At 54.6% G+C, this 18161-nt stretch overlaps 2 protein-coding genes across 3 annotated transcripts in view; one reads left to right on the top strand and one right to left on the bottom strand.

Moving 5' to 3' along the window:
- RAC2 (Rac family small GTPase 2) overlaps positions 1-18161 on the bottom strand; it is a 59743-nt gene that overhangs the window by 38090 nt on the left and 3492 nt on the right. The gene's annotated exons all lie outside the window — the stretch shown is intronic.
- Positions 790-18161, top strand: part of CYTH4 (cytohesin 4) — a 29819-nt gene continuing 12447 nt past the window's right edge. The window contains exons 1-7 of one of the 2 annotated variants that reach the window (XM_044227289.1): positions 790-1002; positions 9260-9342; positions 10762-10826; positions 12365-12431; positions 13938-14056; positions 15295-15375; positions 17321-17433. In XM_044227289.1, the coding sequence (XP_044083224.1) occupies positions 984-1002; positions 9260-9342; positions 10762-10826; positions 12365-12431; positions 13938-14056; positions 15295-15375; positions 17321-17433 (547 nt within the window). In that variant the 5' untranslated portion in view covers positions 790-983. Of the gene's footprint in view, positions 1003-9259; positions 9343-10761; positions 10827-12364; positions 12432-13937; positions 14057-15294; positions 15376-17320; positions 17434-18161 lie in introns of those variants that run through there. The other variant, XM_044227290.1, reaches the window with a different exon arrangement.

Genomic DNA, 18161 nt, shown 5'->3' with positions numbered 1-18161 from the left:
AAGGCACAAGAAATACAGTTGGGAATTTTAACCAGAAAGGAAAAAGGAAACCAAAAGGGAAAGGAGGCCACGCTCATGGAGTACCCACTTGGTCCCAAGTGTCTTATGCACAGTCTCTCCCACCATCTTTTCTATAACCCCGAGGTGAGGATTTTTATTCCCCCTTTACAGGGAAGTAAACTGAGGCTCATGACAGATAAGTAACCTTGCCCAAGTCCTCACCGGTCCCAAGTGGCCAAGCTGAGAGTCACACAGCTGAGTCTGGCCCCAAAGTCCATATGCTACAGTCGAACAGCTGTAAAGGAGCCTCAGATTTGACTTTGAGTTTCCTATCAGCCTGAGGGAAGAGGGAAAGTAAACCTACGGCCAGCTGGTCACTAGACAGGAAAAAGCCAGACGTGTCCTTGAAGGGAAGCAAAGCCTTTCCTAGCTCTGAATCCATTTTCCTTTTCCCAAGGGAGAGGAGACAAAAGAGAGTTTGTAGAATAGAATTTGGGGGGCCCAGCTGTCCAAAGGTGATCCTTCAGCTTCTATCTGAGGAGGTTGCTAAGTAAACGGCCCACTGTTCCCCTGGAGAAGACTGTGTCCCCCAACAGTCAGCAGCCACGATGTGCGCATGTGTGCGCACGCGCGTATGTGTGTGTGTGTGTGTGTGGTCTGTCTTTCTCACTTTCTCTTTTTATCCCCCAACCCCTCCCTTTGTTTGTCTCTGCTGTCTCTAAATCTCCCTTGCCCACACCCAAAAATGCAAAGAGTCCCAGCAACACGAAACTCAGCTGGTTTTAGGAAGTGCTGCTGCGTCAAGAGCCTACAGACCAGATCCTAGCAGACAGGACAGACTTCCTCCCCACGCGGCGCTGGGCGGGGCCTCCCGGAAGGGGCCTGCTGGTAGCCGAGGTGACACATCTCTGCCCGGCCAGCTCCAACGGCAACTGGGTCAGCAGGCAGCGGCAGCACGGGCCACCCCTCCCCAGGGCCTCAGAATGGACCTGTGCCACCCAGGTAAGCACCTGGGGCCAACCTCTCTGGGCCTCAGTTTCCTCCTCTGTAAGATGGGGACAATCATGCCTGCTTTCACAGGATCCTGGAAGGAATCGATATAGAAATAGATCTAAGACAGGTGGGAAATTCAGAAGCAAGCCACAAATGTTTATGAGCTCAGGCTGGCTGCCTAGCTGTGCTCCAGGAGCTGGGGATCGGGTGAACAAAGCGAGCCAGGTCCCTGCCCCCCTGAGCTCACGCTGTAGGGGGCAGACTGACAGTAAAGGTATTTATGGAATATGTCAGGAGGTGACAAGCAAGAGAAGGAAGAGCCAGGTAGGGGAAGGACGATGGGAGAAGGTGGTCAAGAAGGACAGGAGGACATAGCATTTGGGCAGAGACATGGAGGAAGGAAGGAGTGACCCATATGGGTTTCTGGGGAAGGAATATTCCAGGGGGAAGGAACTGTCAGTGCAAGAAAGATTGCTCAAGTTGCAGATGATGGCGTTGGTGACAATGGCTTTCTGGGCAGCACAAGGGCCTTGAAGCTCCTGTTTGGCCTTTAGGGGTTGGGGGTAAGGACAGCCTTTGGGGAGGCTGAGACCACCGTGTAGAGCGCCGCTGAAGGGGGCCTGGGGAGGAGCCGCAGAGAACCCTGGCTGAGACCCTCCCCAGTGAGCAGGACCGTGCGTCGGGGGGGAAGAGGAGAGGCAGAGTCTGCACAGTCAGTGGGGGAGACGACAAGTGTGCTGGGTTTCAGCAAGGCAGGGGAAGGAATGGGACAAAGCGTCCGTGCCCGGTACCCCAGCACCGCCTGGAAGTCCGGAGGACGAGGCTGCCAGGAGCTGCCCTGTCCTCGGGTTCAGAGGACATCTACCCTGTGAGCAATAGAACCATTTTTCTTGAAACAAAACCTAACAGAGCGGGGCCTGACCCCGCCCACTGGGCCTCCCGCGGGCTCTGGGGAACACAGTGAGAGAACCACACATCCCTTTCAGCAGTCCTTGGGCTTTGGGTGGCATGTGGCTCACAGACTGGACAGGCTCCTGGGCATACGTCTTAGGTTGCGCCTAGAAGATAAGCGGGGACACAGGGAGGAAGCGTGGGGCTCCAGGTCACTCAGCAGATAGGAGCCATCAGAGGCAGGGAGGTCACCCCCGCACACACGGCCCATCTTCCCGCCATTAGTACTTTGTCCTTTGGGGGCTTCACAGACTGAGATCCTTCAGAACGGGGACGGCTGTCTCTCTAAGGGGAAACGGAGGCTCCCGGACATGAACTGGAGGGGAGGGCTGACTTGCTCGAAGTCAGGGCGGCCAGAGTGGGGACAGGACTCTGAGAGGAGACAGAGCCACCATTCAGCCTGGGCTGTGAGAGGCGGGAGGCCAGAAGCTGCTCTCTTGACGCTGGCCCTGGGTGGGGAGGGGATTGAGTCAAGTCAGTGCAGGTGGCGGGCTGACGGGTGTGAGATCTCCGTGGACTGTTCGTTCATTCACTCATTCACACCATCAGCTGTCCTCCCGGGTGCAGGGCCTGTGCTGGGCAGTGCTAGGGACAGTGACCGGCCGTGGGGAAGCTGCTGATCCAGGATATGGGGGGGGGTAGAGGGGGACAGATCCTGCAGTTCAATGACCCAGGGCAGATGAGGAAGCGACTCCTTCCACCTGGGAGGGGGTAGATCTGGGAAAACTTCCTGGAAGAGTCAGAGGGAGGGAAGGAAGGTCATCCTCCCTTACCCAGAGTGGGCCTTAATCAATGCCCCTCCACAGCCGGATGACTTCCCCTCTCCGAGCTCAGATTCATCATCTGTCAGTGGACACCGTCCCCACCCCGGCCTGAGCTGGGAAAGTGAATAAGTAGGGATTGAGGGGTCAGCCCCACCCAGCTTGGGTCCCAGCTCTGCACCCACTTGCCGGCGGTTGTGATGGCCTTTTCCTTCTGTGGGCTCCAGTTCCCTGTCTGCACCACTGACAGGATGGTGGCCAAGGTCCCCCAGGACAGCTTCCCCCGCTGCCCTGTGTTCTGCCCAGAAGCAGATCAGTCCCCCTCCGGCAGGACCTGCTGGGAAGGCAAGAGGTCCAGGCAGCCAAAACCTCTACGTGACCAAAGACAGCATCTTTGGGCCAGTGCAAGGAGGCCGGGTGCAATTAAAAATAGACTCAGCTTGGCTCGGGGGGGTGGGGAGGAAACCACATGACACCCACAAAGCCTCGGGGGCTGGGCCGGGGAGCAGCGCCACCGGACACCCCCTTCTGCCCCAGTGCCCCTCACACTGAGATTCTGAGAAGCCTCTGCCCTCGGGGGCCCCAGGATCGCACCCTCCTCTTGCCCTGGAAAGGGGAAGCAAGGCCAGCTGTCCTGGAAGCGGGTCTGCAAGCAGAACGATTTCTAAAAATATGATGGGAAAGAGGAAGGACAAAGGGGAAGTCGGGAGGAGCTGGGGAGCGGGTCGGGGTGGGCACCGGGGCATCCCCAGCTGGCCTAGGTGCGGGCGCAGAGGGTGGCCCCAGCCTGCAGCATGGGTGGAGCCCATCATCCACAGGCAGCCCTTGGGAGCTATGAAACTCAGAGCCAAGGGAGGAGCCAACAGAGGTCAGGTGATGGCTATGGTCCTCCTTTTATTATCTGTTTGTTTTATTACTACTGTTAGCAAATTGCACCTCCCGTGAGCTGCTCCAGTGTTTGAAATTCTAGGGCTCTCGCTCTGTGTCCTTGTCACCCTCCCTGAAATATCTGTGCCCTCAGCTCTGACATGCAGAGAAGTCCCCGCTTTGAAACACAGAGCTGAAGGGTTGGAAGGTCGGGTGCTTCCCGTGGCTGTTGGGACAGCACAGGCATCAGAATCCTGTTGGGGTCAGAAGCCTGCCAGGAGGGGACAGGGGACAGAGAGAATCCAGGAGTTTGCCTGTCAAACCACAGAAGAGGCTCTGTGAGGCAAAAATGCAAAACACCCCTCCTCCCCCGCCTCAGGCCATCCCACCATCCCGAGAACTTTCCACCCACACCTGTGCCTCAGTTTCCCCAGCTCCAGGAAGTTGGCTGGTCTTCTGTCTCAGCCCTCGCAGAAGGGGAAAGAGGAACAAAGTGTGGGCATCTCTGAGCATCTGGCCTTCATTCTCGAACAAGTCGTCATGGTCAGCATTTGGGTTTTGATGATTTGCATGAAAATATCTGGCGTCAGAGGACCCAAATCAAGGCGTTGGCCTCCGAGTCCCAGCCAGGCCTGGGTGTGACCATCTTCCAGCTGTGTCTCCTGGAGCGGGTCACTGGAGCTCTCTGAGCCCCAGGCGCCTCATCTATAGAGTGAGAGCAGACAGACCTTCCTCCAGAGCTGTCATAGGGACCCAGTGGGATAGAGGATGGTGAGAGCCCAGAGCCCACAGGACCTGGCACGTAGTAGGTGTAGTAGGTGCCCCCGCAGCGTGCCGCCCCCCAACAGACGGCTCCGCTTGTTTACTGAGCAAGACCTCAGAGCGGTCCACACAGATCCCGGAACTGCTGTGGGGACAGGAGGAACAGACACCACACAGGAGGGCACCTGAGAGGGGAGAGGATGAGTGGGAGCTGCCAGGCAGAGGGGAGAAGGAAAGGCATTGCTGGTGTGGGGAAAAGCCAGCACACAGGTTCGTGGGGAAGGCGCACATGGAAGCAAGCCAAGGACATCCAGGTCAGGGACAGCGCAGTGTGAGCCGGGGATGGGGGCATGTGTGCGGGACTGGTGGGCCGGGGCCAGATTCCGGGTCTTCTCTCCAGGACACGGGGATGCTGTAGGAAACTGGATTGGAGGCGCAGAGCGGAGGCAGGGTAACCCAGGGAGGTCCTGCCGTTATCCAGGGCGGAGCCTATGGTCTGTGTGGGGTGGGGCCGTGGGAACAAAGGAGATGCACAGGGCGTGGGGGTGGGGAGACTTGAGGGCCAGAGAAGGAGCTGTGTGTCAACGTGCCTCCTGGGGTCCTGGCCTCTTCCAGGGGCTCTAAGGATTTAAAGGCATAATTTATACAGAGCTGCTGGCCTACAGTAGGTGTTTTGAACTGAAGGTTAATGGGACGCTTGCTTTGTCCCCCGGTTTAAGGGCCACCTCCCCACTCCTCTCTGGAAACTGGGGTCTCTAGGCCTGTGGAGCTCAGAGTTGCAAGGATGGAAAGGAAGACTCCCCGTGGGGGTCACCAAGAGGAGGGTACATGGAGTCACTCCTCCTCCTTGGGCCTGGATCCATGTCAGTGACCTGTTGGGGACAGAGCACCCTCTAATGGTGCATCCAGGGGGAAAGTGCCCATCGGAGCAGGATGTCGGCTCCGAGCTGACACCTCAGCTGCACCTTCGAGAAGCCGCGCCACTGCTCCATCAGGCTGGCAGCTGCTGGTGGCGAAGTGTGGAGAGGACCAGCGGGCCCCAGGCAGTACGCACCTCCCACACCTGCTTCACTGTAAAGAGCGTCCCTTGGTCCAGTGTGATGTTGGGCGGTACTGGGAGTGAGTAGGCTGATTAAGCAGTCTGGAAGCCTCCAGAAAGGGGCCCGGACAGAGCATCCGTGAGAAGGAAGGGCCACTGCGTGACCAGGGCACGTGTGGCTTTCGGTCAAGACAGATCGCTGGCCTTTGAGAGTAGAAGGGATCTGACATTATCAACTTGTTGCCAAGTTGCTGGTTGGCCTTCCCGGGAAACCATCAGGACATGCAGCGGTGGCAGGAGCTAGGGAAGCCTGGGTCCGTGGCTCTAGATGCAGCCTCTGCCCGGGCCCCATGGCAGCGTCACCCATGGACTGTTGTACCAGCGTGGGGTTGGCCTGTCAGAGACGAGCTGACGTCACTGGCCGATCATGCTGTCTGCTTGGTGGTGCAGGCTTTCTCCTGTGCTGGATGGTTGCCAGGTCACAAAAGTCCTCACCCTCAGGGAGCCTGGGTGGCTCAGTCCGGTGGCTCAGGTCATGATCTCAGGGTTGCGGGATCAAGCCCCACATTAGGCTCATACTCTGTGGGGAGTCTACTTGATGTTCTGTCTCCCTCTCTCTGCCCTTCCATCCCCTACTTGCACTCTTTCTCTCTCTCTCTCTCTCTCAAATAAATAAATAAAATCTTTAAAAAAAAATCCTCACCCTCTGTGTCCACTCCTAGGGGACCATCCAGTTCTCTTCCTCAGACCTCTCTGTTCCCAATCTTCCAATCTTCCCTCTTTCCAGCCTCAGACCGAGCCATCCTCTCCTGGTCATTGTTAACCTTAAAAAATAAAACTGCCAGTTACTTAACCAGCAAAGATGGGTTTATTCCAGAATAATATAGAACTACAATCCAGGACAAGCGAGCTAGGGCCAAACCCTGGGTGAGTCTGCAGAACAAAGGACAGGAGGCTCTTTTATAGAGGAGAGGGGAGTTGGGAAATTAATCTCTAGTTACCTGGGAGCTCAAGAGAAGGTGGCTTTTCATCACTGAGTTGTAACTTTCTCATCCACTGGGCTGTTGCTAAGGGAAAAGAAAAGCCTCCTTCCTCCTGCTGGGAGAGTAAAGGAGGAGCTAAAATCTTTCCCACTTGCAAGGTGTGTCTCCTCCAGTGGGGTCTGCAATTGAGGAGGGAGTGAGAGCTCCCCCTCTGGCCTCCTGACTCTAGTCTAGATTTCCTCTTGGGAATTTGCACACCCTATATGCATGTGTATTCCTGCTTCGTGCCCCTGCTCTTTGCCCATGAAACCGATGACCAGGAGCCCTTCCGCAGTTCTGCCCACTGGGAGGACTTCTCACACTGTCTCTCCGGGACACCTTTGAGCAGGGCTATATAGTTCAAGAGCTATCTAGTTTTTGCGGGTTCCCAAACACTAAGCCACCCATTCTGGAACCAAGTTCAGGTGTTTTGCTCCATTGCCAGAAAGATCACAAGGGACCCACCCAAGCAGACATAGTGTGAGCTGAGGGACCTGGTGCAACCACAGTGGGTGACACGGGGACCTGGGTGACCTGTCCATGGAGCTTACTGGACCCATTTGTTCACTGAAGAAACCACTTATGAAGGGCAGTCATTATCAATGTATTATTATCATATGTAATGACCCAGCATTGTAGTACCCTTCCTTCTGGGAACCTTCTCCTCAGTCAGCAGAGTCTAAGTCTGAATACTGGTTCAGGTCCAGAAACTAGGCAAAAGGTCTTGGCTTTTTATGCAGTGACTGTCCCTTGGGAGGGGCAGCTCCATTTGGCTGAGTTGGGCTCCTAGGGAGGAACTCAGCTGGGACAGCAACAGGATATGCCCCCACCCCACCCCCGGCCATGGAGAAAATGGGTGCCTTAGTCCTGCAGAGGGGAGCAGATTGGCACAATGTAGCACCCATTATACATGTGTTGGACACTTGCCCTATATTGACTACTTGCTTGGTGCCTCCCCATCCCAGTACCCAGTTGCCATCTCAAAGTTCAAGTTGGCTGCTCAGTCAATGGGAGGGAGAGATAAGGAAAGGGAGCCCTTAATATTCTCTCTGCTTGCCAAACTATGGCAAGCTCCCTAGTTACCTGGGAACTCAAGAGAAGGTGGCTTTTCATCACTGAGTTGTAACTTTCTCATCCACTGGGCTGTTGCTAAGGGAAAAGAAAAGATGAATGGATAAAGATGTGGGATATATATACAATGGAATATTACTCAGCCATTAAAAAAATGAAATCTTGCCATTTGCAATGATGTGGACAGAACTAGAGGGTGTTATGCTAGGCAAAATAAGTCCATCAGAAAAAGACGATTCTCATATGATTTCACTCGTATGTGGAATTTAAGAAACAAAACAGAGGAGCACAGAGGAAAGGAGGGAAAAATAGAACAAGGTGAAACTAGAAAGGGAGATAAACCATAAGAAACTCTGGACCACAGGAAATAGACTGAAGGTTGCTGGAGGGGAGGGGGTTGGGAGATGGGGTAACTGGGTGATGGGCATTAAGAAGGGCACGTGATGTAATGAGTGCTGGGTGTTCTACGCAACTGATGAATCACTGAGCTCTACCTCTGAAACCACTCATACACAATATGTTCATTGAATTTTTAAAAATTTTTAAAATATTCTTTCTGCTTTCATTTGGGAGTTATAATGACTATCCTTGCAAAACCTTAAAGAAAGGTGACCCCCCCCTCAAAAAAAAGAAAGAAAGAAAAGAAAAAAAGTGACCAGGTTCCCTAAAAGAGTCCGGGAGCGTATGGGCAGGAGGACAGGAAATAGCAACTCAGGGTGGAGGAGCTTCATGGGCAAAAGTGGGGAAGTAAGACTGAGAGACAGGTTGGGGACAGTGAGGAGCCGGCAGACAGAACTGCCAGACTCTTACTGAGAATAGTGGAGAATAAGGCTGGCGGGAGAGGCCAGGACCAGGATGAGAACTTTCCTCTCTGAGTAATGAGGATCCTGTGGAGATTTTGACAAGTCAAGTGCTGTGGATGGAACAGGACACACAACGTGTTGGTGGGGGGCGCCGCTGACGCCGCTGTGGCACCTGGCACAGAATACCAGCACACACACGTCTCCCTTCATTCATTTCCAGGTGAGGGGGAAGGAACCCAGCCTTTGTAGCCAGCCCAATCCAAGTCCCACTCTGGCTCAGCGGCTTGTCCCCATGGAATTGTGGCCAGGTCACCTCATCTCTCTGAACCTCGGTGTCTAGAGCAAGGACTGTGAATTGTCCCCCAAAACCCAGTCACCCCATCTTACATAGCAAGGGCATCAGGACCGCCACACTAAAGACTCATTTCCCAGCTTCCCTTGTGGCTAGGTGTGGTCATGTGACTGCTTCTGGCCAATAGGATACACCACTTTCTGGTTGCACAAATAGGTAAGGGGTTGAGTGATAAACCCAGGATACGGGAAAGGAGTAAGTGAAAGTTCCGAGGAAGGACAAAGGTATTCGGCAAGTGTTCTGAGTACCTGCTATGTGTCAAGCTCCTTCTAGGGGCTGAGGATGCAACAGCGAGCAAAATTCTTGACGTGTCTGCTCTCCCGGTGCTGGGAGTATGAGCAGAACAGAAAACATGCAAATCAACAAAATGACTTCAGGGAGTCTGTACCAAGAGGTACAAAGCTGGGTCGGAAGGGAAGGTGGAGTGTGTAGTCACTGCTTTAGAGTGTGTAGTCAGGGAAGGCCTCCTGGAGGAGGTGACATCAGGGCTAAAGCCCTGAGTGACAAGGGCAAGCAAGCCAAGGGTTTCTGGAAGAAAGAGGGCCCTGGGGAAGCAAGAGTTAGCCTGTGTGGCTGAGCAGAGTGATGGAGGGGATGGTGGTGAATGGGCCAGTGACCACTGGTTCTTCTCTGTTCAGACCCAGCAGAGCTGAGCAGCGGGGAGACCCAGGAGCTGCAGCAGATCAAGTGGCACCGAAAGCAGCTTCTGGAAGACATCCAGGTGTGTGCACACTCACACTCACACACATGCATGCACACGTCCACACACATGCTCGTGCTGACACACCCTCCAAGCCCACTCGCCCACAAACAAACCCTCGCACACACTCACACACCTCCCCACTCACTCCTGACCTCAGCCTGATCAGACGGTGGGGCTGGACTCCAGCCCACGCGTGGCCTCCGCCCCGGCCCCCAGGAGTGGGGCGACCAGAATCCCAGAGGGACTCCCACTGCCAGTCCCCAGATGCCTGTACCCAGAGGGAGCCAGGAGCGTAGGAGAGGGAAGAGAAGACAATCAGCTAAGCACTTACTGTGTGCCGTGCCCCGGCCGGTGCTCTCCTACACTTCATGGGACCATATGCTCTACTCCCATCCATGTGGCACCCATCAGGTCTCATCTCCATGCTGAGCCTCAATTTCAGCCCCTCTAAAACTTAAACCATTTCATCAAGGTAACACCAGTGTGTGCCCGGCACTCACCAATGAAACAGTTGCTCAGCCGTTCACTTGTCTGATTTTAGGCTACATCTGAGGCAGGCCCTGGTTCTGCTCCTGGAATGTACCAGGCTCCGTCCCGCCCCTGGGCCTTTGCACTCACAGCCTGGGACTCTCCCAAGCTCTCCTCGTGGCACCTCCTTCTCATTACATTAATTAGGAGGGGTCCTCTACCCCCGGGTTCCTCCTGCAGGATCAAGATGAAAAAGGCCAGAGGGGAGTGGGGAAAGCACAGACTTGGAATCAGGACTTAGACATGTCATATCACCTCTCTGCACCTCAGTGTCCTCTTCTGTAAATTCCACTAGGATTACTAGGTCCTTGAGAAGAGGGCCTACACTTTCTGGTACCCTTGTGTACCCATAATTCCTGGCCCATAGTAGGCACAGAGTCAAGGGCGAATGACAAAGTCAACGGACGGGTGATGGAAGCCAGAGAGGACTCGGGGCCTGGTCCTAGGGTGGGAATTCATGCTTCGTGGCTGGGAGGCAGTAGGGAGCCACAAAAGGTGTTGGGGAAAGGTAGGTGCCAAGTTTTCCTTCAGGAAGCTGGCAGCGGGGTGGAGGAGGGCTTGTTGGGTAGGCTTCGCTAAAAGGCAGGAGAGGCCACAGCTGCAGAGGGGAGATGGGAAGGCTGGAAATAGAACAGGGTGAAGGGTGGGAACTTGGGGACTGCCTCCCCCAAGACAGGAGTCCTTGGGGAATTGGGCATCAACAGGCAATAGGCGGCTTGGGATTGTGAGGATAAGAAGCATCTGGGAAAGGGATCTGGTCAAGGGTAGGGACCCTCAGTGGTGGCTCAGGGGAGTTGGGGGTCACACCCAGGGGCGAAAGTGGTTGTGGGAGGAGGGGGTTCAGGAATCTTTTTCCATCCCAGCCTCCGTCCTTGACTTTGCACCCTGTCACACCCCTGTCACACACAGAAGCTGAAAGATGAGATCGCAGATGTGTTTGCCCAGATTGACTGCTTCGAGAACGCGGAGGAGAGGTGAGCGGCTGGGCCAGGGGACACCGAGAAGCTGCCGGGGTGGCTTCCCAAGGATGTCACACCCCAGGAATGAGCATGAGGGAGCAGAGTCCATGCCTGGGTCTGGGGTCCTTGTGAAATCAGGGCGTCTGCATGGAGGAAGAGACAGTGGAGGTGAGATAGGAACAGGGAGGACCCTAGACTCCACCGAGTGCCGTGGTCTGGTCCTAACTTCTAACAGACTTCTCTTGAGAGACACCCCTACCCTCAACCCCTCCACCCAAAGTCTCCCCAACCTACCCTGACCCAGCCCCTGATCTGTTGCTGGCCAGGAGCGTCATGGGATGGGCCGGGAGAAGGAGAGTTCAGCCCCAAGGAGGAGGACCAGGAACCAAGGACCTCACAAGTACCAGAGCCTGGCCAGGGCAAGGCCAAGGCTGGCCCACCGCACCCCTCCCGCAGGGTGTCATCCACCTGTATCTCCTATGAGAAGACCGCCCCCCACCCCGGCTCTGTGACCTGGGGCTGGTCCCTGCCCCTCCCTGGGCCTCAGTTTCGCCACTTGTGGCAAATAAGAATCTTGGTTCCAGGGCACCTGGGTGGCTCAGTCTGTTAAGCGTCTGCCTTCAGCTCAGGACATGATCCCAGAATCCAGGGATCGAGCCCCAGTTTGGGGCTCCCTGCTCAGTGGGGAGTTTGCATCTCCCTCTCCCTCTCCCTCTGCCCATTCTGCCCCCACCCCCACTGTTCATGCTCTCTCTCTCTCTCAAAGAGAGAGAGAGAGATTGAGAGTGTTGGTCCTATATAATCCCCTAAGGCCTCAGGCAGGGACTCGGACATCTGCGTCCCAGGAAATCCCCACCCTGCCCCTGCCACCCCTTGGTCTCTGATGCCTCTAGTCACCATTCTAGACCCACACACAAGTCACACGGACAAGCATGGGCACACACGCGGCTGTCCTGGGTCTCCAGGCGCACTGTTCCAGCTCCAACAATAGCATCCCATTCATAGAGCACCTGCCACTGAGCTATTTTGAACATTCCCCCTCTCCACAGTGCTGGGAGGCAGGTGATGGTGTCATCCCCATTTTACAGATGAGAAAACTGAGTCCCAGAGAGATAAAGTGATTCAGCTTCTGCGGCTCAGCCAACAAAACAGTGGTGGGATTTGCACCAGGAGTCTGGCTCCAGCCTATGCCCTCACCTCCAGCCTCCCTGCTGTCCTGCCCCCCCTCTGAGCACAGCCCCCCCCACACACACACCCCTGCCAAAGCTCTCCCTGGAGCAACTCTGGGCTCCCAAGGCCATGGCTCCAGAGCTGGTTAAAATGCTGATGCTGGGTCCATCGGAAGAATCTCCTTTAGCAGCTCTGGAAGGGGCCCAGACCCTGCGTTTCTCTTGCTCTCCCTGGTGACTCCAGGCAGGGTGTGAGAACCCCACTGGAGGCTCTAGGGGAATATTGGCTCTAGTGGGCAAAGCATCCTTGGGGCTTGGAAGGGCGGCCCTGGGGGCCCGGGGTGGTCCCGACTGACATCGTGTCTACTGACATTGTGTCTACAGCCGGTTGGCCCAGAAAGAGAAGGAGCTATGCATCGGGCGTAAGAAGTTCAACATGGACCCGGTGAAGGTAGGCATTTGTGGGGGGTTCAGGTGGTCACGGGGCTGGGGGAGCTGTACGCCAGACACCTTCGCAACATCCTCTTATTCCCCTCAACTGACAATTACCCACCGTACAGAGGAGGAAACTGAGGCCCAGCAGAGCTCAGCACCTTGCCCAGCATCCCACGGCCCATCAAGGCTGAAGGCGTCTGTCACCCTACAGCATAGCATGAGGGGGGAGCCATGGCGGAGGATGTGGGGACCTTGTGTGAGGTCCACGGACCTGGACTCTGCTGCTTCCTCCTTTGTGAGACGGACTTTGGACAGTGGGGCCCTTAGAACTCAGGGCTCAGTTTCTAGAAGTGTCTTCTAGCCTCTCAGTCTGGGGGCACTGGCACGGAGAAACCCAGGCCTCAGGAACCAGCCACGTCTCTCCCCTTCCCCCTCCGCCCATTCCCCGCTCCGCTGCCCAACCTCCAAGCAACCCCAGCCCCACCTCTCACCCAGCTAGGTGGCAGAGGGTTCCCTTCCTGCGTGAACAAAGGCGGGAGGAAACCACAGGCTGACAGGCAGAGGTGGGGTCAGGGCAGCCCAGGCGTCCCTGGAAATTTCCTGCTCGCCCTGAGGAGGCTGCCTCTTCCCCATCACAGGCACACAGGCTCACAGTGTCACATACCCGTGTGCCTTCTGCTGCCACAGGAATCGGACCCCAGCCCCGTCCGCACGGAACACACACTCACACACACACACGTGTACACGCACACACACGTGTACACAGAGAAGGGCCCCCGAGGGAGTCCCATGACCCTCTGCCAGTCAGTGAGAGCCTCCTCCCAACCTGCCCCCCCATCTTCCAGCAAACTCTTCCCCAACAGGAACAGGGACACGGAGGAAAACCAAAGACGGACCCTTCAAACTCCCCAAATTAGAAGGACAGATTCTGAGTGCTGGGGGGTGGGGAAAGAGGTGCGTGTGACATCATCAGATCAGAAAAAGCATTTCGTGTAGAAAGGGAAGGAAAGGCACCACAATGGACAGTGTCTCCCTCTGAGTGGTGGGACTTGGCAATTTCCTCTTCTTTTGATTTAGCTGGTTTTTTCTAATTTTTATACAATGAACATAAATTACTTGTGAGAAAAAAATGAAACACTATTTTTAAATAAATGGGTTTTAAGGGGACAAAAGGAAAGTCTGAATCATGGAATCTTAAAGTTATAAATTCATAGAATCATTGAAGACTATAATCCAAGAGTTCAGACTGAAGGAAACCTGAGGAGCCCATGGCATGAACCTGGTTCATTGCAGGAATGCTCTCTCTCTTTGTATGCCTCCAGTGACAGCGGACTCACCACCTGATAAAGGCCCCTTCTCTTAAGGAGGGACAGAACTTCACAGGACAGTCTGTATCAGAATGCCAGGCCTCCATGCCTCACCATCTATTTTGCAGTCTGGCCACAGGCCGCCCCCTTCTCTTCCTCCTCTCCCACTGGCGACTGTGTCGGGGCTGATCTTGGGTTCTGTGTACCCCCTACAGGGCATCCAGTATCTCACTGAGCACAAATTGCTGACCCCCAATGTCCAGGACATCGCCCAGTTCCTATACAAAGGCGAGGGCCTCAACAAGACGGCCATTGGCACCTACCTGGGGGAGAGGTAAGGTGGGGTGTGGACTTAGGGAGATAGGGAATGTGGGTGTGCAGGTGTGCATAGGTGTGTGCGTATGTGGGCAGGTAAATGAGCGAGTGAATTATGTTAGGGAAGTCATAACTCTTGGGCTTGAAAGGGCTAACTGAGCACTTCTCTCCAACTTCTGAACGCAAGCCTGACTTCCTTCCTTCCTTCATTCACTCATTTGTTCAATAATTAATATTTTTTAGTATTTACCGTGTGCCAGGCAGTGTCAAATTGCTGGATTTAGCCTAGTGAACAAGACAAACAAAAATCCTGTCCTTAGGGAGATACATTCTGGCACAAAAGACAGATCGACAGATCCCAAAATACATAAAATATGTTAGAAAATTGTAAGTTCTTTGGAATGCAAATAAAGTAGGGAAGGGAGATGAGAACCACTGAGAACCACGGGTCAAGGGCTGTGATGTCAGATACTGTGGACATCTTGCCGTCAGATATGGCAAGAGTCTTGTGAAGGAAGTGTCTCATGGAGAAATTAATGCTTGACACTTAAAGGGGGTGAGCAGTGAAGACCTCTGGGGGAGGAGCATTCCAGACAAAGGGAAGAGCATGTGCCAAGGTCCTGGGGCAGAAGCATGTTCAAGGAACAGCAGGCTGGTGACATTAGAAGAGACCAAGGGAGGAAAGAAGTAGGAGGTGACAAGGCGGAGCTCTGTGGGAGGGTTCAGGGCAGAGGAGTGGTGAGAAAGGACCCCTCTGGCTGTTGGGAGTGGCAGGTGGGCTATAAGTGATAAGGGGGGAGCTAGACCAGCAACGCTTCTTCCAGGTTCCCCAGTGAACACGTTCCTTCTCCTAAGAGAGCAGAGGATGCAGATGGCAAAAAGGGCAGAGCTTTCAGTTTTGAGCTGGGAAGAGGGAAGAAATAGGAGTAGGCATGGTTCTCTCTATTTTACAGATGGGGACATTGGGTCTTGGGAAGCCCAATGGCTTAAGTAGGGTCATCCAGGCAGGAAGTGGCAGAGGAAGCACTTGACCCAGAGCAGGCTGTTCTGAAGCCAGAGCTCTCCTCCCAGGTGAACACCCCGTGAGGGTGTGGGGGGGATGACCTGGGCTTAGACAGAGGTGAGCAGAGCAGAAGGCGGCTGGATCCGGAAGGAGGACGCGGCTCCCCTCCTCTCCCTCCCCCACCTCAACCCCCTCCGGGAGGTGGGTGCCCACAAGTTCCCAAGTGCGTGTGCCCTCCTTCCTGCCCTCTCCAGGGATCCCTTCAACCTGCAGGTCCTCCAGGCCTTTGTGGACTGCCATGAGTTTGCCAACCTCAACCTCGTGCAGGCCCTCAGGTGAGTGGTCTGGGGAGTGGGGCTCAGCCCCCGGGGGCAGCCCAGCCTGGGGGGCAGGGAGGGGGTCCAGGAGCCACACTAATGGGACAAACACAGCCTCACCCTTGGTCCCTGATGCCTCTGATCACCTTCCTGTGCCTCCACGACTCCTCATGCTCGCACATTACATTTTTACAGCCGTATTTCAGTATCATGATGACTGTTTCCGTTACTTCTGCCATCCCCGCTACCTTTGAGATTAGTATTTCATTTGTTTTATTAATACAGCATAGTAGGTATTCCTTCTTTCATATATATGAAACTCTGGAGCCAGACTGCCCGGTTCATATCCCAGCTCTGTCACTCACCCCCAGGGCAAGTCTCTGTGCCTCAGTTTCTTTGTCTACAAAATGGGAATAATAATAGTACCCATTAGGGGTGCCTGGGTGGCGCTGTTGGTTGGGCATCCAACTCTTGGTGTCAACTCAGGTCATGATCTCGGGGTCCTGGGATGGAGCCCCACATCAGGTTCGGGGCTCAGCAGGAAACTGGCTTAAGATTTTTTCCCTCCCTTTCTCTGTTCCACCACCCACTTGCTCCCTCTGTCAAATAAACAAATAAATCTTTAGAAAAATGATAATAATAGGGGCATCTAGGTGGCTCAGTCCGTTAAGGGTCTGTCTTCAGCTAAGGTCATGATCCCAGCGTCCTGGAATCAGGACCTGTGTCTGGCTCCCAGCGCAGCAGGGAGTCTGCTTCTCCCTCTGCCTCTGCCCACCCCCTCCTGCTTGTGCTCTCTCTCGCTCTCTTTCTTGCTCTCTCTCATATTAATTCATTATTAATTAATTATTTAAAAATAAATAAATATAAGGGTGGCTGAGTGGGTTAAGGCCTCTGTCTTCAGCTCAGGTCATGATCCCAGGGTCCTGGGATAGAGCCCCATATCGGGCTCTTTGCTTAGCAGGGAGCCTGCTTCTCCCTCTCTCTGCCACTCTGCCTATTTGTGATCTCTCTCTCTCTGTCAAATAAATAAATAAAATCTTTAAAATAAATAAATAGGGTGCCTGGGTGTCTCAGTGGTTTAAGCCGCTGCCTTCGGCTCAGGTCGTGATCCCAGGGTCCTGGGATCGAGCCCCGCATTGGACTCTCTGCTCAGCAGGGAGCCTGCTTCCCTTCCTCTCTCTCTCTCTGCCTGCCTCTCTGCCTACTTGTGATCTCTCTCTGTCAAATAAATAAATAAATAGAGCTTTAAAAATAAATAAATAAATAAATAATACCAAATTCATAGGGCTGTAACAACTAAACAGAAAGTACTTAGAATTGGCTTAGTAAGCCTTGCTGCTATAGGTAATGCTGGGAAAATCAGCTCCTGAATGGGGGCATTTGATCTGGGCTTTGAAGGATGATGAGGAGTTTGCGAGGCAGAAAAGGAAGAAGCCACTAACATCCAAGCAATGTGGCCTTCCCTTCGATTCCCATGCTCTTTTAAGGGGGAGGGGTAGGTGGTTGGGAGTCTCAATATTCATTCCTTCCTTCTTTTACTCATTACTGAGCAGTCCCTGGGCAGTCAGGCCAAGGTGAGGCCCAGGGGCAGGTGTGAGAGGAACTGCACAGACAACCCTTGACCTTGGGGAACTAACTTTGAAGCTCTGGAAGGACTTACGTTGAAAGAACAGGAAAGCCCAGCCAAGAGAATGCACCTGCCCAGGGGTCCCCCGTCCGATCCCAGGGCAGACAGAGCCCCCCACCCTGAGCTGAGGCGCAGGAGGCCACAAAGGGTTCTGAGACCAGAAGGGCAGAGGGGAGCACAAATTCTGCTCCTGTACTTTGAGAGAAAAGCCGCCTTCCCCTGAGCCTAAAGGACGGGGGCAGACAGTCCCATGTACAGGATAAAGACTTGGGCGAGACAGGCAGAGCAGCCTCTCCGGGGTCCTACCCACCCACCCACAGCCTCATTCCTCCCCAGACAGTTCCTGTGGAGCTTCCGGCTGCCAGGCGAGGCCCAGAAGATCGACAGGATGATGGAGACGTTTGCCACCCGATACTGTCTCTGCAACCCAGGTGTCTTCCAGTCCACAGGTGCCCGCGTGGGAGGCGACCTGGGGCTGTGGGAACGCTCCATGACTGCAGGCGCATGGCCGCCCCACCCCTGGGCTCTCCCCACCCCCAGAGCATCGGGGCCCTGGGAGCCCAGACTTCCTCGCTGAGTGCCAACTCTGGGCCAGGCCCTCTGCTGGGCGCTTGTCAGCCGGAGCTGCCTCGGGGCCCAGTCCTTGGGAGAGGATGCAGGAAATAATGCACAGTTGCCCTGGCTGAGGGCAGCGATGGCAGAGTCAGCCTCTCCAGGACGGCTTCCCAGAAGCAGTGAGGTCTGAAAAGGGTTTTAAAGGATGAGTAAGGGGTTTCCAGGAGGTCAAGGTGGAGAAAGGAATTTTCAGGCAGTTTTCATCAGAGCAAAGGCCGGTGGCAAGAAACACGCTGGACAGGAGGACAGGGGCGCAGGGGTCTAGAAAGATCTCAGCGAAGATCAGTACTGCAGCTGACCATCCTGCCCCTAGCAGGGCAGACAAGAAGTCTCCGCAGCAGGCTTGTCCTGGCTTCTTCTCTGTACCTGAAGTTGCCCCAACAACAACAACGAGTTCCATTTTTTAAGCCTTATCTGGGCAACATCAGGTGATCCTGGCGTCTGCTCTCTGAGGTCAGCAGTGTTCTCCTCTCTACATCAAATACAGATACAGTCTGTCCTCTGTCGCCTCCACCAGCCTAAATATCCCACGAGGCGGGGGTCATGTCAGATTTATTCACCA

Source organism: Neovison vison, chromosome 12, assembly GCF_020171115.1.
Source record: "Neovison vison isolate M4711 chromosome 12, ASM_NN_V1, whole genome shotgun sequence".
NCBI classification, from domain to species: domain Eukaryota; kingdom Metazoa; phylum Chordata; class Mammalia; order Carnivora; family Mustelidae; genus Neogale; species Neogale vison.
The sequence above is the reverse complement of the archived record's forward strand: the minus strand, read 5'-3'. Positions and strand labels throughout refer to the sequence as shown.